At 36.2% G+C, this 25962-nt stretch overlaps 3 protein-coding genes across 3 annotated transcripts; 1 reads left to right on the top strand and 2 right to left on the bottom strand.

Moving 5' to 3' along the window:
* Positions 1-568: 568 nt before the first annotated feature.
* LOC127795065 (transmembrane 9 superfamily member 7) lies at positions 569-6318 on the top strand. The gene is made up of 7 exons (XM_052326508.1): positions 569-787; positions 1892-2056; positions 2184-2293; positions 2523-2631; positions 2722-2834; positions 4662-4812; positions 4918-6318. The coding sequence occupies exons 1-7, from the start codon at positions 671-673 to the stop codon at positions 6073-6075; spliced, it is 1923 nt and encodes a 640-aa protein (XP_052182468.1). The 5' UTR covers positions 569-670; the 3' UTR covers positions 6076-6318.
* Positions 6319-8566: 2248 nt separating this feature from the next.
* LOC127795067 (uncharacterized) lies at positions 8567-14058 on the bottom strand. The gene is made up of 6 exons (XM_052326510.1): positions 13549-14058; positions 10494-10546; positions 9892-9979; positions 9707-9805; positions 8974-9107; positions 8567-8881 (listed from the first exon to the last, which is right to left on the bottom strand). Exons 1-6 carry the CDS (start codon positions 14041-14043, stop codon positions 8845-8847), a joined length of 906 nt encoding a protein of 301 aa, XP_052182470.1. The 5' UTR covers positions 14044-14058; the 3' UTR covers positions 8567-8844.
* A 1716-nt stretch (positions 14059-15774) lies between these two features.
* LOC127795064 (beta-galactosidase-like) lies at positions 15775-22419 on the bottom strand. Its single transcript, XM_052326507.1, has 19 exons — positions 22044-22419; positions 21843-21938; positions 21488-21600; positions 21300-21366; positions 21101-21193; positions 20829-20972; positions 20195-20283; positions 19989-20094; positions 19810-19897; positions 19072-19190; positions 18797-18961; positions 18497-18678; positions 18246-18355; positions 17725-17834; positions 17494-17604; positions 17297-17407; positions 16859-17064; positions 16441-16777; positions 15775-16204 (listed from the first exon to the last, which is right to left on the bottom strand). Exons 1-19 carry the CDS (start codon positions 22227-22229, stop codon positions 16094-16096), a joined length of 2544 nt encoding a protein of 847 aa, XP_052182467.1. The 5' UTR covers positions 22230-22419; the 3' UTR covers positions 15775-16093.
* Positions 22420-25962: the final 3543 nt, after the last annotated feature.

Below are 25962 nucleotides of genomic sequence, written 5' to 3'. Positions count from 1 at the left end.
TGGCTTATAGCTACAAATTTAGAGCCCAATGATGCAAAGAATCGCTGGTTATGGACCCAAAATGACAAATAAACCCAAAATGATGAAAACTTTCACTTTAGTGTTCACTTGGAAAGGATATTTTGAGTAAAAACACGTGCCATTTAAAAAGTTTAGAAAATTATGATTTTATAATTTTAAAATTTATATAAAATGATAAATTAATTTAAAAATATTAATTATACATAATTTTTTACCAAATCAAACTCGAGTAGAATAGAGAAATATGATTAACTCAATTCGATTGGATTGCAATCTTATTAGAAGATGACAAACTCGTATATCAAGATTTTAATTATACATCTTTATATATAATTTTGATAATTAATTAAAAAATATATTTTCATATCACATGCAATATTTTATATAAAATGCCTTTAATTTTTTTTCCAAATAATATGTAAAATAAAATAAAAAATAATTTATAATAAAAATATTTACATTAAACTAAATGGAACAAAATAGATGACAACGGAACTCAAATGGCACAAGCAATTCTGGACGAGCGGAAACAGCACAAAGGCGGCGTGGAAATAGCCAAATCGCTTTCCTCTTTATTCACCTGAAGACTGATAACGCGATCCTTCTGGGTCTCTCTCTCTCTCTCCCAAATCTCAGAGAGGAATCAACGATGGGAAGCAGCTCAGCCTCAGAGAGAGCCTTCACTCTGTTCTTCGCTCTGCTACTGCTAATCTCATCGGCGAACTCGTTCTATCTCCCCGGCGTCGCTCCTCGCGATTTCCAAAGGGTACTTTCCCTTCTCCTCTCTATCTCGTTGTGCTTCTTCAACTATTCGGTCATTTGATCTATTGGTTTACGGTACTTCTCTTATAAACTATTAAATTATTTACTTTGAATGAATTCGATTTATTGTTTTGACTTTGTTGTTCGAATCAGTCGTGTCGGATCTAGGGTTGTGAATTATGTGTTATTGGGGTTTTCACTTCAGATCTCTTGTTTTGACCAGAATGAGTTCCGATCTAGGGTTTGGCTGGATGCCTAATTTGTGTTTTGCATGTTTTTGTTTTTGTTTTTGTTCCGCCTGTTTTTATGGTTTTCGACGAGTTAGGTTGCTGCTAACTAATTTGTTGTACCGACATTTGTACTTGATTGTGTGACACATTATTGACTCTAGTTCTAAGTGAGTGGCTTATGGGCAAGTGGCTTGGGTTTGAATTCAGAGTTTTTGGCTGTAAATGGTTGTCACGAGCTAGTTTTCTACAAAATTTCATCACCATGATCCCTTTTGGCTTGGGATTTCATGAAGATTATGTTCTCGTGGGAATGTCAATATACGTGACTCTCGATTTAGCATGTTCTTATATGAGATAATGCATTAGGAGGGAGTAACCATCCTTCGTAAATACCCAGCAAAAATCCATCAAGAGCCTAGATTATTATTAGGTGGCACAAATTTACTTAACCATCATTCCTCCTTATAACGATGCTTGTCTTGATATTTTCCAACCAAATTTATTGATTACGAGGACTTGTGCACCATGACTGATAGAACCCACAACTCTCGCTGTTGTACGTTATTTATTTTGAGCTCTATGTTTATTTTGATTATTCTTATTTTAAATACATAAATATTTCATTATCTCATGATTTGTTTCAGAAATTTAATCACAGCTTTACATTAGATTGATATGGGAGGGTCATAAGTTTGGTGGCAAGACTTTGACTAGTAGTTTAGATTTACCCAAGTTTGTTTTGGATTATTATTTTTTTCCCTTTGAAAGAGGAGAGTAGCTAAGAGTTTGTGGTTAATGGGACCGTCTTTCCAGTTTTGTTTCTGATAGCTCATAGTCTGTCACTGCATGTTTCGATTGTTTTTCTTCATTTATAACAGGGTGATCTCCTTCTTGTTAAAGTGAACAAGCTGTCTTCTACGAAGACACAGCTTCCTTATGACTACTATTTCTTGAAATACTGCAAACCTTCCAAAATTACAAACAATGCTGAGAATTTGGGGGAGGTCCTTCGAGGTGACCGTATAGAGAATTCTGTTTACACTGTAAGCATCTACTACCATTCCTTCTATTGATTGATAGTTTTGTTAGAAAGTAAATTACTTAAGCATAACTTGTACTTTTGTATATGTCATCTTGATCATAGATCTAAGTTTTGAAAGTTCATTGCAGTTCAATATGGGGGAAGAGCAGCCATGCAAAGTTGCTTGTCGGGTCACCCTTGATGCTGAATCTGCAAAGAATTTTAGGGAAAAAATTGGTGATGAGTACAGAGTTAACATGTATGGCAAATTGAGTGGTTTTCATTATTTTCCTACTGCGAAGGCTGCTTAGTTTCGTTATTTGGGAATGCAATTCATAGATTAGTTTTAGTTGGGATCTTTTGATGTCATTGAATGAAATTTTTTATGTTTTTTCTTTTCTTTTATTCTTGTTGACATCACAAAATTTATATGCATTATACTGCAATCTGTTTTCTATTTAAAAGTGGTATTTCTGGATTTATGGCAGGATTCTGGATAACCTTCCGGTTGCTGTTCGGAGACAAAGGAGGGATGGTAGTCCATCAACTACTTACGAACATGGCTTTCGGGTGGGGCTCAAAGGAAACTATCAGGGGGTAAGTTAGTGATGGTTAAACACTGTTTTAGTGTACCTGTGTTTTTTCTAATTATTTTTTTGCTCTGTTTTGTTTTTTCCCTGTATACAGAGCAAAGAGGATAAGTATTTTATAAATAACCACTTGAGCTTTAGAGTTATGTATCACAAGGACACAGAGATTGATTCTGCCAGAATTGTTGGCTTTGAGGTTACTCCAAGCAGGTTCTTACTTTTTATGTGCACCACATTTGTGCTCAGTTTTTACTTTTTATTTTCTTGTAGAAAGTTTAATGAGTTTGGGTTCAGAGTTTGTTTGATTACTAAGTAGTGTTGCAAGCCTTTCAAGATAGGACTTTAATTTGAATTTTTACTAAACCTTTGTTTGGAAGAGGGGTAGGGTAGAGGACGGAGTGGAACATAAGGTTAAGGGAAGTGACATAAGTTTGTTACCCTTCCATTGTTTGGGAAGAATGCAATGTAAATGAGCATAATATAGCTTTACTTTGTTTGGACAAAGAATGGAAGGGAACAAAATGGTAAAAAAATAAAAATAAAGTTACAATTATATCCCGTCACTTTTAAAATAATTATAAAAAAATTGTTATAGATATCAAATTATTAGAGTAATATATAAAAATTAAAGTAATATGTGAATGAAATATACAAAGAATTGTTATAAATGTTTCCGTGCAAACCTGTTAATTGATATTTCATTCTCCACAAGCAACAATAAATTAAAGTAAGTGTAATTATAAGATTTTTTAGGTTAAGGGTAATATTGAGTTTTTACCCAAAAAAAGAAGAAGGAATATTTAAAAGGGCAATGCTAACCATTGCCTTTAGGTTGGGGTGCAATAAGTACATATTGTTTTTAGATAAGATGCATTTATTTCACCTTGTTTTTAGTTTCCTAACAATCCTATTTATTGATGATAAATGCGTCATGTTTGAGATATTTAATCAACTAGTAGGATTGTTAAAAAACTGAAAACAAGGTGCAATAAATTCTCTGTCTGAAAACAAGGCATATTTAGGGCACTGGTTTACATTACCCTATTTAAAATATTTCTCCTTTCCTTTGCTTACACTCCGATTTGGGGTGCAAGGAAAATAGAGGTATGGTAGAATGGAGGGCATCATGTACCTTCCCCTCCCTTTGCTTCCATTATGAAACTCTTTCCCAAGCAATGGAAAGAGTTCCCCTCTCCCCCTCCTATCCAAACAACAGGTAAGGTACAAAAATGAAATGTACCAATCCCGAAGGAACGAGAATTTGTCCGTTTATTTCTTTAGGCTTTGAAACTTTCATATCCTGCTTGGCAATAATTCTATCGTGACTAGGGATCTCAATTAAGAAAATTTTAAGTTAATAAATAAAGATACTTGTATACAAAAAAAAGAGGAGCATTTTAGTTAAATACCCCTTCCCCATTTTGAAAGGATGGCACTGAATAGCTTCGTGGGCTTCTACTTGGGATGGCTGATTGGCACTAGTTAATTCAATGTTTATAAAGAAAAGCCCTTCAGATGAGGTGATCTGACTTCCCATTTTAACTTTTCCCTTGTCCTTCCTTTAATTTGTTCACAAATATACATGATTTATTTATTTTTTTTTACTTTTTTTTGGAGACCTATGAGGAGAGTTGACGAAATGGAATAATTAGTAAAAAAAAAAAGAGGTAAAGGCATACCCAAGAAGATTTTGAGAGATACATTAAAGTTTGATATGAAGTGTATGGGCCTAAATGAAGATATGGCAAAACACAGAAATACATGGAAGTCTAGAATTTATGTAACCGACCCTATATAGTGGGATAAAGGTTGGATATGTTGTTGTTATTGGAGGATCATCTGTTGAAGAGCCATTGATGATTTTTTCTGATGAAATCGTGCCTTATGATTCTTCGCACTGCATAGACAATAGTGTCAGTTTACTGGCTCCTTTAGTGTTGATTGCCATGATAATGCAGAAGTCTCTACTAGGCTTAATCTGTTGTTTGACAATTGCGGGGTTATATTCCATTCTAATATTTGTACTTGCTTGAGCAGTATTAAACACGAGTACAAGGAGTGGGATGAAAAGAATCCTCAGTTGACAACATGCAACCAGAACACCAAAAACATAATTCATAATAGCAACATTCTGCAGGAAGTTGATGCAGACAAGGAGGTGGTTTTTACATATGATGTTTCTTTCAAGGTACTATTTAGTTGTGTCCTCAGACATCTGCTACTTAAAAAGTTTTTTATGGAAAATCCTCTAGTGGCCTGTTCCTTAATCTAGTGATCCTCTTTCTCCTTCCAGGAAAGTGATGTCAAATGGGCTTCGCGTTGGGACACTTACCTCCTCATGAATGATGATCAGATTCACTGGTTCTCCATCATAAACTCACTGATGATTGTCCTCTTCCTTTCTGGCATGGTTGCCATGATTATGATGAGAACCCTGTATAGAGATATTGCAAATTATAATCAATTGGAAACGCAGGATGAGGCTCAGGAAGAAACAGGGTGGAAACTTCTCCATGGAGATGTTTTTAGGGCACCAATCAACTCAGGGTTGCTCTGCGTTTATATTGGGACTGGGGTGCAGGTTTTAGGGATGACACTTGTTACCATGATATTTGCAGTGCTTGGTTTCTTATCACCTTCCAATCGAGGTGGGCTTATGACTGCCATGGTTCTCTTGTGGGTCTTCATGGGCTTGTTTGCTGGTCATGCCTCTGCACGTCTATACAAAATGTTTAAGGGCATCGAGTGGAAGAGGAATACTTTAAAAACTGCCGTAATGTTTCCTGGTATTCTCTTTGCCATCTTCTTCGTGCTGAATGCCCTGATTTGGGGGGAGAAATCTTCTGGAGCTGTACCGTTTGGGACAATGTTTGCTCTTGTGTGCTTGTGGTTTGGCATATCAGTACCTTTGGTGTTTGTGGGCAGTTACTTGGGTTTTAAGAAACCAGCCATTGAAGATCCAGTGAAGACAAATAAAATCCCAAGGCAGATACCAGACCAGGCGTGGTACATGAAACCAGTCTTCTCTATACTGATTGGAGGCATTCTTCCTTTTGGGGCTGTTTTCATTGAGCTATTCTTTATCCTGACATCCATATGGCTGAACCAGTTCTATTACATCTTCGGCTTCCTTTTCATTGTGTTTGTCATCCTTATAATCACATGTGCCGAGATTAGTATTGTGCTTTGCTATTTCCAGCTGTGCAGTGAAGACTACCACTGGTGGTGGAGGGCTTACCTGACTGCTGGTTCCTCTGCTTTGTACCTTTTCCTGTATTCCATCTTTTATTTCTTCACTAAGCTGCAAATCACAAAGCTGGTTTCAGGCATCCTCTACTTCGGCTACATGTTAATCATCTCATATGCCTTCTTTGTCCTGACTGGTACAATTGGATTCTATGCTTGCTTCTGGTTTGTACGAAAAATCTACTCATCAGTGAAAATTGACTGAAGTGAAAGATGCTGGGTAGGGAACGAGTCTTCTGCGAAAGGTATAGAGTTGATCTGAATGAAACAGAAAGAAACACCTCTACTTCCTGATAAGTTTTCCCCTCCACCAAAACTCTCCCCCATTTTGCTGATGGCAGTGTAGGTTGTATGTTTTTATTTTTGTTTTCATTAATGTAAACAATTGGTGAACTGTACTAAAGTAGTAGTTCCTTGAAAGCTTTCAGCAGAGGTATAGTTTTCATAAGAGCTGATGAATTTATTAATACCAATCAATTAACGATGTGGAATCCAGATATTATGGTAGAACATACAGGTCGCCGCTCTTGAAGCCAAGCGAGACATCAGCCTAGAGGAGGCATTTCATGACAAATGGAAACAATCGCCTTTTAAGGTATTGTACAGGAAAAGCCTTCTGCTAGAGGAGTTGAATTTAGGTTTTTGTGTGCTGTAAAGTGAAAGCCTTGCTTGATCATTTTGGCTCTTCTTCTACACGTGATATTTTAGGTTTACAGAAAATTCGGTTTGCATTCCTTGTAGATGCGGTTGATTGCTTTTGCTTTTTGTATGCCTGCCTTGAGTGATCTATGACTGCACTTCCTAATTATGCATGATACTATTATTATTTTTAGTAATGCGATTAGACATGTTAAATGGGCCGTGTCGGTCTTGTTCCGGTCCACCCCATTGCACAGCCTGAACTCATGCCGGGTCACTCACACCTTTAGGTGATTCTTGGGCCTTAGTTGCGACTTGAGCAATTCTGATTCAGCCAGGTTTGGATGTGAATTGTAATTTCTTTTTCCACGACATGGGAAACTCGGGGGGTTCTTGATCACAGACAGTATTCGATTTGGACCTATCTTACTCTCTATAAAACTCATGGTTTGTCTGCTCCACAGTTTTAGGGGAACGGATAGGTTTGTTGCGAGTTGAAGTTTGGAAGGTCGGCTCCTTGGATAGACATAGGTGATTATGTAATCTCGTATGGAGATAGGTTCAAACTTATGATCTCTTGGTATTCTAATTTTTTGAGTGCATGTGATGGATCATCTATGTGATCCCAATATCACCCAATTGAGAAATAAAAAAGAGATTTTGATGAATTATGCATGATGATTCTTCTTTTTTTTTCTATGATATTTCATCAATCAATGGTTCATGATATTTTATTGATTAATTTGCGAGTTTTCTCTAGTAAAATTAATTTGGAAGGCATTTTTATAAATATATCACATCAAGTTTTAATTTCACTAGGTGGCGGGTTAGGGTTTGATTATATAAATTTTACCATGTTAATCTTCTTATTTAGAGCTAAACCATATTTAGAATTTTTTTATTTTGGTAAATTGTAAAGAGATTTTGGGATTTATTATTATTATTTTTTTCTGGCACAAACCCTCTTTTTGTAAGCTAATAGCCCAAATAAGCTGTTTTTTATGGTACATTTGATTTATGAAAAATTTAAATAACCTCAAAGTGGGGTATTTGTGAAATAATCACAATTATAGAGACTCAGTGTTTGCCTTTTTAACCTAGTGGGGGACTTACGTAAAAAAGTAAAATAACAAAAATTTTGAAGAACATTTGTAAAATTGCAAGGGATGTCCTTACAAATGGTTCAAATAACAAAAAGTTTTAGGTGCAGACCTGAGAACAACTATAAATAAAAATTTAATAGGTTTACAAGGTATTCTCATAATATGAAATCTTATAATTATTACCAATTTTTAGGGTTTTCCCTATTTAATGTATTAATATTACTGGGACATCCTTTTGTATGGGAACTTTTTCTAGAATTTTTATTTGTATGGAATTATTCTTATATAAAACTTCATATATCTTTTCAGACTAGATTTCCATAAAATTATAAAAATATAATTCTAATTATTTTAGAATTTTTCCCTATTTGTCACTTACAATAATAGTAGTTGACATAATTTCATACAAAAAATACAATCTAAATCCAAATAATAAATTTATTTACTAAAAAATAAAACAATCATTATTGACTCAAAATTTTCTAATTAAAAGGTTAAAGAGTTGTATAATAGTATTCAAAATTGTGGTTATATAATGAAAGCCTTGTCTACTCCAAATCTGAATTCAAATTAGAATAAGATACAATGGCTTAATCTCATTATATAAGGTCAAATATATAAACTATAAACTTGAGACAAAGTCAAAGTTGATGCGGAGATTAGGTCGTCACACTCCAACCTAGTTTTGATTATTTTTTGCCAAGTAAATTACACTCAACACATCACATGATACTCTAAAGTTTACTACATAAAACTCTATATGTATAGAGAATTAATTACACTGACCTCCCATCCCATAAATTAGGGTTAGGAAACTTGTGTGACTATATAAAAAGACAAAAATGCCCATTCCTAGTACCATTTCATTTTGATGTTAATGAGTCGATAAAAACTCGAATTTCATTTTGATGTCAATAATGACTATATTATAAAATGTGAATAAGACGCAGGAGGAGATGAGAATGCGATCATATTAACAAAGTTCAACTGCACTGAGAATGCTGAGCAAAAATTATCCAGCTATTAGCGAAGGCCACTGGCCACAGTATACAATATTTTTGGTTCGGAGACTAGAGGATTCGACCCGGCCGGCCGCCGGCCGCGCTGGCGGGAAACCCCATAAAGGAAAACAAAATGACGTTTTTTATAAGGAACCTGTGGAAGCCGAGGACTGGATGTACATTCAGCTGTCAGTGGTTTAGTGAAGTGAAGGTTAGCAAGAAATACTGTCATCAACCCGAGCATGGCCTGGGTTTCCTGTTTTTCTGCCTGCACGAGGGGCAGATAATTGTCGACAATGTGCCAAAAGATGCCAAAAAGGGCGATAAAGACAATGAGATTCAGTGGAGGAAGAGACTAACCAGAAAGAATCCTTCTTTTCTCGTGCTAATAGTTCTTCAAATGAGATATCATCTTTAAACTGATCAGCATCTGCACTTTCTGAGAGCTCACGGGATTTGGCTTTCAACTCCATGCTCACACTGATTTCGAGCATCTTCAATATTGCAGTAGGGATGAGGATCAGATTAATACAGCATTTTTTTTAAGCAAAGTCTAAAAATAGAAAATGGAAGCTAGTGATAAGATATGCATTCGTATTTTATTTGTTTCTGTTATTTATTTATCTTTGCAGTCTCTCCTCTCCCATCAAAATGATAACGCCAGAAATAACAGCAAGACAGACCATTCTGCACGAGGGACTCCATATGTTTATATTTTCTGAGAACTAGACATGTGACATGTGCCAGTCTTCCTATTATATCATGCATCTTTTTCTTCCAGCTACCTCAATTTTAACAAAATGACAGTTGGGCTTCCCAGCATTACAGCCAGCCACTATGAATCTATGACTGGCATGCTGAATGTGCAAGGAATTTCATGAAACAGGGTCACAAAAGAACACTATACATGGTGAATTGTCGGTGATTTGCACATCAACTTACATTCTGGGTAGTCCCTAAATGCAAATAAGAAAAGCAGATCGAAGGTCAGACCAATTGAACCTATGATTAAAGACCCTTATCTTGTTTTTTCTTTCCTTTTCTTTTATAAACTTCAATTAAATGTTTCAAATGCAATTAGTAACAATATTACCTTCTTATATGCTGGTGAGAGCTTAAGCTGTTGCTGGAGCCAGTTATATACAAACGCGTCCTCTTCTAACCTCTTTTGTTCTAATTCTAGCTTGTATATCTGTACAAACCAGAAAACAAATTAACATCAAAAGACAAAACCTAAGACCAACAGATCAAAGTTCTACAAGCTAGCACAATGCCAACCTGTTGACGGAGGCGGTCAAATGAAGATCTGTCTGCCTTAAGTAGTAGGGCCTTGGTTATGGTGAACTTCCGCTGGATGACATCAGACCTAATTGGAAAAATAAAATTATAGAGAATGGATGGAAGAAAAGAAGAGAGAGAAAATATCGATTAGTTAGTAACTTAGGAGCTGATAAAATTATAGAGAATGGATAGAAGAAAAGAACAGAGAAAATATCGTTTAGTTAGAAACTTAGGAGCTACACAGGTACCCATAAAAAAAGGTTGGGTCACGGTAAAATGAGAAACATACATTGTGTATACAGTTGGGGTGGGAGGACAAACCAATTTTTGGAATCAATTTGGGTAGAAAATTACACTGGTCACTAATACTTGTTAGCAAAGGTGCTTAATCTTTGAGGAATCTCACTCTCATGATTTGTAATTCTACAGAAAACAACCATAGTTTTGGCAAACTGGAAAGTTGCATGCATCACTTGGAGCACAAGTTGAAAAGATTTTAGCAGACACAAGAAGCATTAAATGGAATCTTTAAGAGACCCAAGAAGTTCATGCAAAGGAAGACCAAAAAAAAATCATTTGGAAGAGGTTGTTCGACATACTTGTGCTGCAGCTCATTTCTTGCCTCAATCAAGCAATTAACAAATTCTCCAACCTGCAGTTTGCAAAGCAGAAAAGATTTATCGTAAACCCTCAATTCTCGTTCAAAAAAGCTCATGCAATTAACAACCCTTAATCCATTCCCAGAAGACAAATGCATTAGGGTACAGTGAACTATCTCTAATAAAATTAAAAACGAGATCATTTTGATATCCATAGAGAGAGATCAGTCTCCAGGGGCATCTCCAGATAATGCAATTTACAGACGTAATAAGTGAGGAAAGACAGGCTGCAAGGATTCTGATGACAGTTCATGTCAAGGAATTTTTTATTCCCATCTCACCAGACAAGAATGAATATAACACAGTTCTGCACATTTACCAGGTTTAATTAGTGTTTAAAAACATTTAGAGAATGGCAACTGAGGCAAACATTGCATGTGCTACATGCTAGTGATCAAACAGCTAATTATAAATTTATTGAAAGCAGAGGGTTATTGATTATAGGTGATGCAAACTCCACATTAATGCAAAATTGGAAACCTATGAGCAAGCTGCCAACTGCACATGATCTATAATGTGTCGAGGAAGTTGGGAAAAAAAAAGAAAGAAGAAAAGAAAGGCAACTAATAAGGTAATCAATCAAGTTGATAGGCTTGAAAAGAAAATATGGAAAATGTCAGATAAAGCAAGTAAGATGGTTAACTATTTCAAGTAATACTCAAACGTTGCAAGGTCTATTAGAGACCTGCATATTGGGGTTACAGTTGCAAGGTCTATTAGAAAATATCAACTTAGGAAGTGTAGATAATTAAATTTCCAACCATTTGGATGTATTTCTTTTCCACCACACATATTTAGGGGGCACACACAAATCTAGCATTCCATAAATGTGGATCATGTCAGCCAGGCTACTTTTATAATCAGTCATACCCTGCTGATTATGATGCATGGAGCAGCAAGAAGTGAAGGTCTGGAGGTTTCCTGGAAGCTTCTAGAATTTTCTAGTTCCTTGAAGAGTGTTCTACATTTATCGTGGAAGGTTCTAGTGGTTCTAGAGTGTTCTACTACCTCCTAGGTTCTAGAATGTTCTTTTATAATATCTTGAATAGTTGGTACGTATATTTATGAGGAATGTTAGAGGTTAATCCTAGATGTAGATTAGAGTCAATCTCAACCATCAATTGTGAGGTGGGGGATCTATGTACAGGGAGAGCCTAATTTTGTCGTTGTACCCTGAAACAAGTTGAGAGTTCTATACAAGGCTCCTAGATAGCTTCACTCTAGCTTTGTGCTGTGCCTCCTATACTCAAGCTCCTCAAATAGGCGTGCACGAGGGTTGGGATGACTTAGCACTACCAGAGGGTGTAGTTGCTAAGTGCTGGTCATTTGGTCGCTTGGTAGGGTCCAAGGCCATGCTAAGTAGCCCAAATTCAAGTCCAGTGTTAAACATGTAGATGTACATGCCCACAGCACTGTTTATGACAATGAGGTTCTAAATAAGCACACAAAAGAACATTACAGGCCACCATCTTTGTTTCATTTTTTGTCTACAATCCACAGCACTAAAAAACTGGAACAGGCCAAGAATAGTTCTTCAACTCAACTTTACATTTGATTACTTTGTGAGGGACTTGAAGCTCCATGCGCAATGAAGTTAGAACAAATATAGAAACCACTAGAAATCCCCAGGTTTATTACATGACTGCCAATTTTACTATTTCTCCAAACCTAACATCTACTGAACATATTTACATCACTAGACAAAAACCAACAATTGGTACTAAGTGACATAAATCATTCACTAATGCCTACTTAAGTTATTACATTTTAGATAAAAACCAAATTAACAATTGGTACAAAGTCATAGGTATATCTTATTCGGGCAAATCATGGACACAAGGTGATTCAATTTGAGTATTGTAGCATAGGTTACCAAATCATATGAAAATGAAGAGGTGAGAATAAAAGCCAATGATCTACTATTCTCAATTTTGCAAAGGCGAATCTTCAAGGTGCTGTAATGGTCTGTCTAACCATAATGTAAAGTTTATGATGGTTTCAGTTGGCCATAACTGTTAGTTTGTTTAGGTTTTGAGATTCACATTTTAACTAATTCATGGCTGGCTGAGTTTCTAACTTTCAATTTCAAAGTAGATTGATTGATCCATGCCCAATATCCAAAATGTGATGCATTCTCCAGCAATGTTACAGTATCTACATGTCATATCAGACTATTGAAAATTTGCTGAACGAAGTGTTAACTGATATTGAAGTCAGTTTAGCTTCCAGTGACAAGCTTAGTCTTATCCTCAATCTCAATTAGAGTCAAGACTGAGCCTCTGATCAAGCAGGCTCCTAATCCTATAACTTAATTCGTTTTCATTCTTTCACTCTCTTTTATGAAATTTGCCCAATATGGTGATTATATTAGATTTTTTGGGTACAAGTAAAAAAAAGGTTTAAAAAAAAGCTCCTTTTCCTTAAAAAAAGTCGTCACCACCCATAATCTCCAGATGGATAATGTCTTGCCAGCTATATCTAACAACATATATAGCATAAATCTGATGAAGGTGATTAGAACTCACTCATCCTACTCTGCGGCAATCTCTTGTTCTCGAAAAACAACTACCATACACATGAACAAGTATGGCCTGGAGAATTACTACAGAACACGGAGCATCAGGAAGAAGTATACATTCTACAGTTGGGGTTAGGTTTCTTCATCCTGCAAACGAAACTAATTTGACAAACATTCCTAGCTTAATATTAAAGAAGAACCACTCTGCAGACTCATATAATGCTCACAGAAGAAAAAACAACTAAGCCAAGAACTATGCTTAGATTATGTATTATCTCCAACTTCATTTTTGAAAAAATAATAGCAAGTCAGAACAGAAAGTCAGAAACAAACACATCAATGCCAATTATATATATAGTCAATCAGTAACGTTCTATGAATAATAGGGTTTTGTTTTGTTTTATCTGATTACCAAACACTGGATAGCCTAACCAACCATATAGAACCAGAAACAAATAGAATCGCAAAAGTAGAAACCTGAGCCAGCGTCAGGCCATTGGACTCGTGCGACTTGACGAGCTGATCATACTGCTGCTTGATCTTCCTCTGCGTGGCGCTGGACGACGACGTGAAAGGATACAAGCACACCAGCTCCTGCTTCTCCTTCAACCCCAACCCTTCCTTCTCGCCGCCATCTCCCACTCTCGGCTTCTTCCTCTTCGGCCTCCTCTTCTTCTTCCTCTTGGCACGGTCCTCGCCGCCGGAATCGGCGCGGTCGGCGTTCAAATTGGAGGGCAAGATCTCGAGGAGAAGCGAGTGGGTCAGGGTGGAATTGGGATCGTTGGAATCGTGGGCGTCGGGTTTACGGAGACGGCGGTGGAGAGAGAACAGGAGGAGAGAGAGCGAGAGGAGAGAGAGAGTGAGGGTGAGCAAGAGGAGAGGAGAGGCCATTGTAGGCGATGATGGTTGATTTGGGGATAAGAGGAGGAGAGGGAGGAAGTGAAAGGCCTCGTCGCCATCCAAACGCGGCATTAGCAGGTTACGGCTTTCGGCTTTGTTTTATAATTAGGAGACATATCTGTCTTAATAATAAAAATAAAAAATAAAATAAGATACTAAAATGGAATAAATTAATTAACATTTAAAGACGACGGGTTGAAATTTTATTGTTATAATTATTATTTTTTTATTTTTAAACAAAATATATAAAAATATTTTATTAACAAAATGTTATGATCAAGTAATATTGTAACATATTTTTTTAGAGAAATATTCCTAAAAAATGTATCATTCATAAGAGAATTAGTTCTCCCAAAAAATGTTATAAATAATTTTTTCAAAGAAACATCTTGCGTGCATAGAAGTCACCTAGTCAAATCATTCTCCAAGGAAGAATAAGAGAAACCCTTCTCTCGAATAATTTTTGCCCCACATTGTTTTACACAACGTGACTTACCTAGAACATTGACATTTTTTCCTTTGGGACAATTTCTTGAGGGTTCCCATAAGCTCTATTCTAAACTTAACTTTGGGATAACTACATGTGATTGGAAGAGCAATTAGTTCTCGCCCTATGTCGATGATCAGGTGAGTAATATGTCGATGTCAATCCAGTGGATTACAAGTTCGATCCTCTACTTGTGTAAGGGCCAAAGGCTCTACTTGTAATTCATATCTCTTGACGTAATCGAATGCACAAGCACCAAGAACGGTCATCCAAAGTACAATTAGTCCCTTATATGTGCGTATCACATGTCCTAATCACAATTGAATGGAATAAACACCCCTTCAAGCTTTTGACTTCTGAATCCCTTTTTCGATCTTTGACATTCCTCACACTCGGATAAGTTTCTTCTACAATTCCATTTGCATTCTTTCTATGCAATGACTTTTTTTGACTTAAGTATTAAAGAATCTGTATTAGAGAAATCTTTAAGCGTCTTTTAACTTACTTTGGCCTTGCATAGCTACTTTTGACCGACCATTTCTCTCGATCAATTTTTGGTTCTCCCAGACAACAGATTAAGCCCTCTCATAACTATGCTAACTTCTCTCCGACAAACCTTATTCTCTTGTCAAGTTCTATCGATTTTTTGCTAAGATTTCTTCAAAATAAATAAATTTTAATTATTATATTCATGCAACCAAAAAACATATAAGAAAAGTGGTGTCCTCTCCTGTTCTCAAATTTAAGATTGTTCTAAAGCAAAAGGTAAAGCTTCTTTTGACCGTTTGACTAAAATCTTTAGGCAATTAATTAATATACATTAATTTTAGAAAAATTACAATAATTGTGTGTTGGTTTTTTCACTCAAATGATCTCATTTGTTAAATAAGTATATATCCATTAATAATAATGTCAATAAAATGTAAAAGAGACTTGTTTTCAAACTCTACCAATACCAATGAAAACTAAGATTATTCTTTTGTGACAAAAAAATCACAGATTTCAGATATAAAATCAAACCCTTTTTCAAAATAAGAGTAAGACTGCACACTTTGCTTGACTGACTTAACAAAGTGGGAAGCCTAGTGTAAGATTGGCAGTAACAAAAGTGCAATTTCTTGCAATAATAGTTCACAATCTTGGTATTATAAGAGATATTGGAAAAGCCTTCTTACAAGTAGAGAGCAATGAGACAATTGCTCATTTAACATAGACAGCAAGAGATACATTTAGATTTAGAGCTGGAGAACAAAAATTCTTAAAGCAATGAAAGCCAACAAGAGCTTAGATGCTGTAGAAACTAAGGTACTAAGAACCCAATGCACATGGACACATACAATTGTCGCGTCTCAACGTGTTTGCGATCCTGCAGGCTGCTCTGACCCCTTATCGGGCTGCTGCTGCAGCAGGAGGCTGGCTTCTGACAGACCTCTATATACAACAACAATGATCTTAAAGAGTTTAAACGGGCTTTGAACCGAATGGTGTGTCGTATATTTCTACAACTTCACCCTGGCAAAGCATTGACTAATGGTCGCGTGATCTTCGATCAATGAAGGTACTCGAAAGAAACAAGTTACTAATGAATTTGTAAGGTGCTTGGATCTTCTTGTATGCTTCTTACTGTGCTCTGCATCAGCTGCAGATGACTTCGGCAGAAAGCTTCTTCATCACATTTGGACATGGATCTCCTCCAAATGCCTCGGGCACTACAGGTACCGAGCATGATTGCTGCCCAATGCAGTACTGCAATAACAGGATTTATCGATAAGTAACAGCAAGAACTGGTCCTTTTTGGAAGGCTCAGAGATGCAGGAAGTTGAAAGTGTTACAGAGTAACTATTATCTTACAAAGCTGCCTAATTTGGTTAACTTAATGAAGGCCTTAACCAAAAAACAAAATCAAGAAACCACAGTATGAGAGACTGAATGGCATCATCGAAGCAAGTGGGATGGCTAGAGCAAGCTGTGAGATCAATTACCTTTTGGAAGACATCATAAGAATGGTGGGCATGGCAGGCCCCCTCTCGGAAGCTTCCACAAACCCCTTCGGGTGTTCCAAAGCTTGCAAATTTAATCGAGGAGATCTTCTGACCAGGGGCACACTGCAGGTGTGCTTTCGGTCTCAGGGGCTTGTTAACTTTACCGGAGGCTTGGAGCTGCCAATTTACTAGAGTGGGCTGCCACTCAAAAATATCAGAACATACACTTGCTACTTCTCTCTTCACCAACGATATGCCATATGGGTTTCCACCCAATTCTTCAAACGCAACCAACAAGTTTCCTCTTGGACGCAGCCAGGAACGAGGAACATGATACCTGAGATGATCGGCCACTGGTAAGTTAATTCAAATAATTTGAGACAGCAACAACATTGCAGTTTATGTGGGTTCAACTCACCATCTTTGGGAAGCCTCCCCACAATTACTCAGGCATTTCTTCTCATTGAAATAACCAGCATAATTACAGGCACCACAAGCACCGGATGCTTTGTACGCTGGCCAATAGCGCCCAACGCTTTGCCCATTGATCCATACTTGACCTTTACCCATGCTATTCATGTCCAAAGCCAAAGGTTCATCTCCAGCAGGAGCATTGAAAGTAGTCTGGAAGCAGCACAAGAAAATAATGTTTATAGCTTTAGTTGTACAAGTAAGAGCATTTTTCTTTCATGTGCATATCAGAATGCATGCTGTTGTTCTCAAAGGATTGTTGCATGGAAAATGTTCGTTTCTGATGCATCCCACAAATGATTTTTTCTTTAACGACCTTCTGCTTAGATAGAAATATAGAAGGAAAACCGTTTTTGTGTTCACTGCAAGAATATACTTATCTCACCTTGTACCATGTCAGTGGCTGCTTTTGTGCCATTAAAGAACCTTCAACCCATTCAACAGAGGAGCTTCCACTGATTGAATCAAGATTCAATGCTTCTCCTTTTAGACCAATCTGATCACGTGCATAACGTCAAATAACTACCAGGATGTAGAGCTCGTGCACGCACACAAACGAAAATGTTGCACTAGAAAACAAACCTTGTAGGACCATTTTTGCCACGATAGGTCCCGTCTTCCCTCATTGAGACCGCTTAGTGAAACTGGGCCAAGAACACCGGCATTCCATGTCTCAAAATGTGGGCCAACATTCTGGTCTCATAACAAGGCAGCAAAGAAGCACAGAAAAATCAGCTGCAGCGAAACACGTTTGCCAAACAGTTTGTGCCAGTACCCATGTGTGTGTGTCACAGAGAGAGAGAGAGAGCTAACCGGGAGACCAACAGCAATGCTTAGCAGTGCAATTTTGTTTACACCAGCTCTCAGATTCACCCCTTCACTATATGTCAACTTTGGGTTCTCTAAACTTCCATAGGCAGTTCCTGCCAACAGTAGGACAGAAAATATTAGAAGGAAATTCATGAACCCCTTAGACTGTTAGAAAAAGTGATCCCTTTTCCGCAAGTAGCAAGATCAAGGAAGAAAAATCATTTTCTAGATGGGTGTGATTCATATTCTTGAACATATTTTCATGATCACAATCCGCTGTGATAGCTAACAGACTTAAACAAAACCTGCTTTCTGACAATAGCGTCCGAAGTTCTAAGACAGCTAAAACTCTGGAATAGCGAATAATGACGATTAGTATATTTCCAACTTCATTTTCTTCAAGTACGAAGAATGTTTTGAAGACAGAATACTATGACAATAATCAGCCTAAAAAATAACACGATTATTGATTTATCCATGATTTGCAGCTAATGCATCATTAATATCAAACGTTATTGGCTCACCTGATAATTGGCCATTAACAAACACGTGTAAAGCATGGCCAGCAGAGAAGACGGTAAGAACAGGATACTTCCCGCTCCTCAAAAATTGTTCATTATGACCAATCTTGATACTGGGAATTCAAGGAAAAAATATAAATAACACAGATGAGAGATTAATCAGCAGTAAAAATCATAATATTGAAATTGACTTAAGTGTAATGTCTATGTAAAGGTAAAGATAAAAGTCAGTATTTAATAGACTGCAAACTCACTCTGTCATATACCACAGATAATCAGTGGCATCCCTCGTGGTATTTATCTGCTCCAACAGCCCGACCATTGTAAAGGAATTGTCATCATAAGAGGCCGCCGGTTCTTCATTGAATGATTGCCAAGAGAACCCGGTACCATAAACAACAGGAGTCATCTTCATCACCGCACTTTGAGCACCCACCTGTATATAGAAATTTAAATAAAATATTTCAAAGGGAAACAGAAATGATCAATCATGACAAGCATACAACCTAAAAAAACGTGAGAAATGCTATATTAATTAAGATTTCCTGTCTCACCCGTGCCGTGTTATAAACAGTGTGCTTGCAGTCAGGAAGAATGCTGATGGACCAAGGAGGCAGGTTGTAATGCATATTCTCAAACGCCACCTTTGCGAAGGATCTGGAGTTGTAGTTTGCAAGGAATGCAGCACAAGTTCCAGATTTAGATTTGAATACATGCGCCTGCAAGAACAGTGAAAGAAAGGAGCCAATTTACATCAAGATCAGTATGGGATAGGACAACTAATACCAAGATTGGATAATTAGTATTTAGATAACAGATATTATCTGACCTCTTGGTAGTTCCCAAGGTGAATCACATTGGGGTCTCCAGATAATAAAGCCGGCTCACACAGCTTTATAGCTCTATGCAAGTCTTTCAAATGTCCCCATTTAGGTTCTCTTAGTAGTCCTAAGACAAAAGGGAGAAAAAATTTGTAAGTTTATGAAGAAAATTTAACCTTGAAAACTTATTTTGATTTTGTTATGAGGGAATAATGGAACATCCTGAAAATGAAAGCGTCCGCGCTCCACCCTCCCCCTATTCACATGGTTACAGGAAAATAAGAACATAAATACGGTAAGTAGGACTTTTTTGGGATATCCCCATCTTCATACATCGGGAAATAACATTTTTTATAACTAAAATGGCCGAGGAAACAACAAAGAGGGCCATTTTGCATACAAGTTCAAGGCATCCGTCACCCATCAAATGATGGGATTCAGCTTCTGATCAATTATGATAAACACTTAAGACCATGACCGTGTTGGAAACATGGAGGATGCAACTATCACTTGAAAAAACTATAAACAAGAGAGCAACTAAACTACCAGTTGCCCATTAGCGTTCCACAAAAAGACATGGCAAATATTGACGTGTAGGTCTGTGTATGGTGACAGGCTGGAAATTAAGTTCCTCTTTTGTAGGAAAGCTAAATTGAATTTCACTCCCACCTTCTGTTGGTTCATATTTAAGTAGTAGGGAAATCATCAAGGTGTGGCACACTAAAATGATGGTCCTGTAGGCATACCGTATTCGTCCAAAGGAGCATCATAATCATAGCTGGTGGCAATAAAAGGACCGCCGGAAGTCCTGCCAAAATTTGTTCCTCCGTGATACTGGAAACACAAAGAAAAGTAAACAAGAAAGTTCGATTAACTGATATAAGAATAAGATTCACTCAGGAAATATAGCAAAGAACTCGCATACCATATAGTAGTTAATGAAAGATCCCCCCTTCTGTATAAACCTTGCAACTGAAAATGCCAAATCTTCAGCAGGTCGGTAAGGAACCGGGCCTCCAAACTCCGTGAACCTGTAAATATTCAAACAAAATAAGTAGCCAGATACAAATTGCTACTCCCTTTTGCACTGGGTAGTTGGAAAGGTAACGCAGATAACAACTGTGTAATCACCATCCAGTCCATGCTTCAGTCCACATCTTGGGTTTGTAGGCTTTATTCGGGGAGAAGTAGTCGCAATAAAAACCATTGCAAGTGTTAATCTGCACGTGACGAGCAAAACTGTATCAAAATATAATTAAGAAATGTAAACTACGGAAATAAACTATTTAGAAGAAGCAGTGTTTGACTTGAATAGGGTTAACTAAGACGACACCGGTTTAGATAAATTAGAAGTTAAATGAATGAACTGACTCCACGAGAGATCAGGTTATGGAAATTATTAATTGTTTGATACTTCAAAGACTTCTAGGAAAGATAAGGAAAATATCTTTAATAAATACACCGAAATATGGAAGTAGAAAGAAGAAACAGATTTAAATGCAATTCAACAAGGCAATATGCTCATCAGTATATCACTACAAACAAAAAAAGACAGAACATAAAAGCTAGGTGTGGGGAAGCACAAGGCCAACCCATGTGCCGGTTGAAATAAAAATTCATGTAATCCATGATCAGACGGGGGACAACACGGTTTTACAGGAAGCCCATTAAGTGTGAACATGGAGCACGAAAAGCATCATTAACAAATAGCTATCAAGACATGCCAAGAAAAAGGAAGAAAATTGATTGAGGCAGAGGTACTTACAACAGGGTCGGGGGCATCGTCTTGCTTGCACATGACCCACGGGACTCCAGTGCCGAGCCCCACCGCCATTTGAGCTGCCCATCTGGCATATGCTCGGCCAGCAGCACCAAGCTCAGACTCCAGGGGTCCATATTCATTCTCAATCTGTCACATGTATTTACGAAGAAGATACTTTTTGATCAATTGGCTTGTTACCTCGGCTTAAAAACCCATAAAACAAAAGATTTGAGTCACTATAGTAGTGGAATTAATAAAAATAAAGTTTTGACTACCTGGGACAAGATTATTGGACCACCCTGAGACTCATATAACCCTTCAGCTTTCATCATATCCACTATCTTCTTTGAAAATTTTTGCATTGCAGCCTTCACAGCGACAATGATGACATCGAAATCAAAGAGATTATTCACAACTAAATCACGTCAATAGAAAAAGGATGTTGTTGAAAATGGTGAGTCACCGTTGGCTGACCTTGAAAGGCCCGTTATTGGTTCTGAAACTGATGCCTGGGACGTACTTGAGCCATACAGGAAAACCCCTGAATTCAATGAAAAGGATGGGTGCTTAGGAATCAAAACATTTTCTGGATTATTATTATTTTTTTATTTTTATTTTTATTTTTATTTTTCGGTATGCAAATGATGAACTTGTAGTGTTACCCAAAGTTCCATTCAGCACAAGCATAGGGGCCAATCCTGAGATGAACATAGAGACCTGCTTGTTTCACCAGCTTGATAAATTTGACCAGATCATACCTCCCCCCAAAATAATACTACAAACATAAACAAAGACAGACTTGTTGTCAATCCACATGCACATGAATTAGCATTTGAAAAATCGAAAGATAAGTAAGGTAAGGGACTACAGTGCCCTCCTCCACCGCCAAGTTTCAAACCTCTCCGAAGGGAGTTTATACACAGATTTCCGTATACTTATCTGGTATACGTGGTTCGGGAGGTATTATGTGAAAAAAAAAAAAAAAATTGAAGTAGGAAAAAGAAGTTGGATTGTTACTTTTCCAGGTTGGGGTTCATGCCCATTCCAGAAAACATAAGTCTGAATCACATCTAGACCTCCCTCCTTGGCCTTCTGGATAAGATCTGGCCACATCTGCAGAAAAGAAAGAAGCCCATTTGCAAAACCACTGAGAAAATGAGCAGGAAAACAAGGTGGGAAAATCAGAGAGAGAGAGAGATTGACAAAGAAAAACTCTACCTCAGGGGTGCTTCGTGGGTAGTGAATGGATCCAGAAATGAGGATCCTCCTCTGGCCATTGATGACTATGGCCTTGCTGTCATACGAAACAGAGGCTGTGCAACAAGAAAGCCATGAACAGAAAACCGCCGTGGCCAAAAGCTTCCACATTACAGGGCCCGAACCCATTGTCTTCCCCAAAGGCATGGGCTTCCTCAGCTCTTATTCCCCTTCCTTCCCTTCCGCACTTTATTCGATACTTGGAGAAATGAGTATCCACAGTGAGAAGAAAACAGCTGTATTTTCCTTGTTTTTTTTTCCCCCCTCTCTTATTTTCTTTCCCTTTCCGGCAGTGTCAGGCTATAATAAACAGAAGTGTGAAAGTGTGATTAATGGGTTGATTGGAGAGCGTCAAAGACTGGACCTTTATAGCCGCTTTTAAGCGCTAACCAATGGCCGGTCCAAAAATGAAAGCGAGAGGTGGGGCCGCAGCATTTGGCCCTGCCTATCCAAACGCGGTGTTGCACTGTTCATTAAACCTTCAAAGCTTGATACTTTAATCCCTCGCTCGCCCCCACTAATTTCAATTTTTGAATTCACAATCTGCTGCCCCGGTAAAAACTGAGATCTAAGGCCGTGTTTGGATGTGGCAGACAAAGCCGTTTTTAATCCATTTGTTGCACAAAGATTTTATTCACCACCCACTAATTTTAATTTGGTAAAAATTAAATTTTAAAATTAAATAAAACCATTAGCTTTAATTAAAAAGACTGAAATAGTCAACATATGACAACAATTACATTTACCCAAATATTTTAAATTTCCCGTAAACTTTCTAAATATAATATATTATTAAATTTCACCGTTCACAAACCAACACAAAAATAATAACAGTTCATGATAATAAATAAATTTATTATTAATTTAAAATAAAATTATTATAAAAGAGTATAGTATTTTTCTAAAAATTATACTTGAATTCTCAATAAAATAAAGAAAAAAACTGGACACTAGGGCTTGTTTGGATGTGGCTGACAAAAAGCCATTTACAAGGCGTTTTTCAATGCATTTGTTGCACAAAGATTCTCCACACCAGACGATCCCAACAAACAGCTGTTCCGCCTTTACTGGCCCCGCCTGTTTTTGCGTTTCACCGCCCACACCAACAATTGCGCCTTTTATCTTTAGGGTTTTCATTTTTAAATTCTTTATTTTATTTTTTTTAAACATGAACAACAAAAAAATAAATATTTTTATAATTTTTATATTATTTTTATTTTTTTCCTTTTCACCGCGTGAAGACTTTAGTTACCAAAACTCCTAACAATCCCCAAACCTCTTCGAGGGGTTGTGACCACGAAGTTAAAATGGGACCATTATTTATTTAGAGAATTAAAAATTAGAGCAACGAATGCATTATATACTCTGAATAAAATATTATATATATATTTAATATCTTAAATCAGTTATGATATGACACTAAAAACTTATTGAATGTCCTTTCAAATGAATCAGTCTAAACTTGCCACGTGTCTTTATATTAAGTTACTGAAGGGATGACGTGTGTCAATACTATGATGAAAATTCAGATCCAAATCTTGAAAGATCTAAGATAATTTGAAAAAAATTCGACCCTATTCACGTCAGGTTCAAAAAATTCTCCTAAAATCTACGAGATATGAGCTCAAGAATCTTAAAACCCGCTCCAAATATCTCACCTCCAAACTTGAGTTACCTTACAAAATGTATAGACTCTTATGTATAATATATGACTAGGTTTGCTTCTCAACTCTTACTTTGACTTAATTGTCAAATGATATATAAAGGATCGAGCCTCGCCGTTACATGTCGAATAAGTTTGGTACAAATTCGGGGTAGAGAATAGTTACTAAAAATTTTAGACAAGATAAAGTCCAACAAAATTAAAAAATTAAGAATATTTTTTTCTCGATGATTACGATAATCATGGGGAGGGTGTTGTCATCCTATGTTTAAAATAGGGAAGTAGGACGAATGTGTTATGTCACGGGTTAGGTTGAGCGCCAAATGGAACAGATTCCGATTCACTAACCAAAGATTAGGGTGGATCCGGACACCCCCCAATACTGTGCCTTAAAATTAACCCATTTAATTAACTAATCAACATTGATTTGAGACCCGCCACCTAATTTGACCCGTACGGAAAGATCCACTCCATACGTGGCGGTGGCGCACTATCTTTTATTTATTTTTAGTTAAATACAAATTCCAATAATCAAGGAAATAAATTACATTATAAATTCAATAAAATAATGCATACGTTACGTTATTTTTAGTATGCATATTCTTTATTTATATTTAATATTATTTTTTTATGATTATTATTAAGTTTTTAAATTCTGCTTCAAATTGATCGAAATTTAATTAAGTTCTCGGTCTCCATTTTTACTTTAATCTGGTCTTGTCCAGGACCATGGGCCTGTTTGTTGCAACTTAAAAGTTGTAATTTTTAGTTTCTAGTTTTAAAAAAGTGAGTATGTAGTGTTTATTTTAGCTCGTAAAATTATAACTTATAGTTTTTACTAATTTTTAGAACAGATAGAAGCTGGCTTTTTCAAAACTAGGGTACCCCAATTTCTACAACTTCTGATTAAACAGTTACATTTTTGTGACAATTTTACCCCTATTTTTAACAAATAATTAATCTTCTGTTCATACAATCAAGGGTCTCTCTTTTCCACTGCTATCTCCATTTTCAGATCTTTTCTTTTCTCTTGCCATCTCCCTTTCTCTCTATAAACTAATTAATTTTTTTATAACACTTGAAACTTATACATATAAACTAATTAATTTTTAAATTGTCATTCTATAACTATTAAGGGTATTATAGACAATTATACAAAAAAAAATTATTTTACAACTTATGGTATCAAACACCACAAGTGTTTAACTACAACTTCTGAAAAATTATAACAAACAAGTTCACAACTTATTCTAAGTTTTAGAAACTATAATTTCTTTAATTAAATTGCAACAAACGGCCATGTCTATGATTGAAAATTGATTTAAAAATATTATTATTTATAAGTGATATATATATATTTATATTTTTAAAAATTTTATATTAAAAACAAAAAAAAATTATTTAGGACCAGCTTTGCCCAAGCTAGACGAAACCGATTTAGTCCCGCTCTAATCGATTGGGTATTGGATCCAAGATTCTTATGAATCTTAGTCTCAATCTGGTATATTTTAAGGTCGAGTAATTCAATTCAGATCAATTAAACACTCTTGATAAATATAAAATACATTTTAATTAATTAAATATCAAAATCACTTAATAAAATATGACTAGTAAAGTCTCTCGTTCCAAATCACATAACTACAAAATAAAATTTATGAATAATTAATTTAAATCAAAAAAGGAAAAAACATCAAAATTTTTATTTTTTAAAAATGTTACCCATAAATGAATGACATGCCTCTATAGGCATTAATTTTGATGTTATTTTTGAATACATTTTTTATTTGAGCATCTATTCGATCACTTTAGTTTGAATTTTTTAAAATGTTCGGTCTATTCAATTTGAATAATTCGATCGATTTAATAATCAAAATAACTAAATACTCATTCCTAGTATTAATAATGTAATATATTTTTAAAATTCCATGTTAAAATTCATTTGAATAGCATTGTTAATTTTTTAATCCTTCTACTTTTGCATCATATAATAAGCCATTAATTAGACAATGGTTAGCCACTCTACTCAAATATGAGACCTTTGGTCTCGATGCAAAAATCACCATAATAAAAGGTGATAAGATCGGTTTTCACGTCACAATATAAGAATTTATTTGTGAATAAATGATTAAATATATATATAAATAATTGAAATCCTAAACCCTAAATCACAGAGTTGGCATACAATTCATCCATTAATAAGTAATTAGACAATAACTA

The sequence above is a fragment of the Diospyros lotus genome, chromosome 2, assembly GCF_014633365.1.
Source record: "Diospyros lotus cultivar Yz01 chromosome 2, ASM1463336v1, whole genome shotgun sequence".
Classification (NCBI taxonomy): Eukaryota; Viridiplantae; Streptophyta; class Magnoliopsida; order Ericales; family Ebenaceae; genus Diospyros; species Diospyros lotus.
This window is presented reverse-complemented; position numbering and strand designations above follow the sequence as displayed.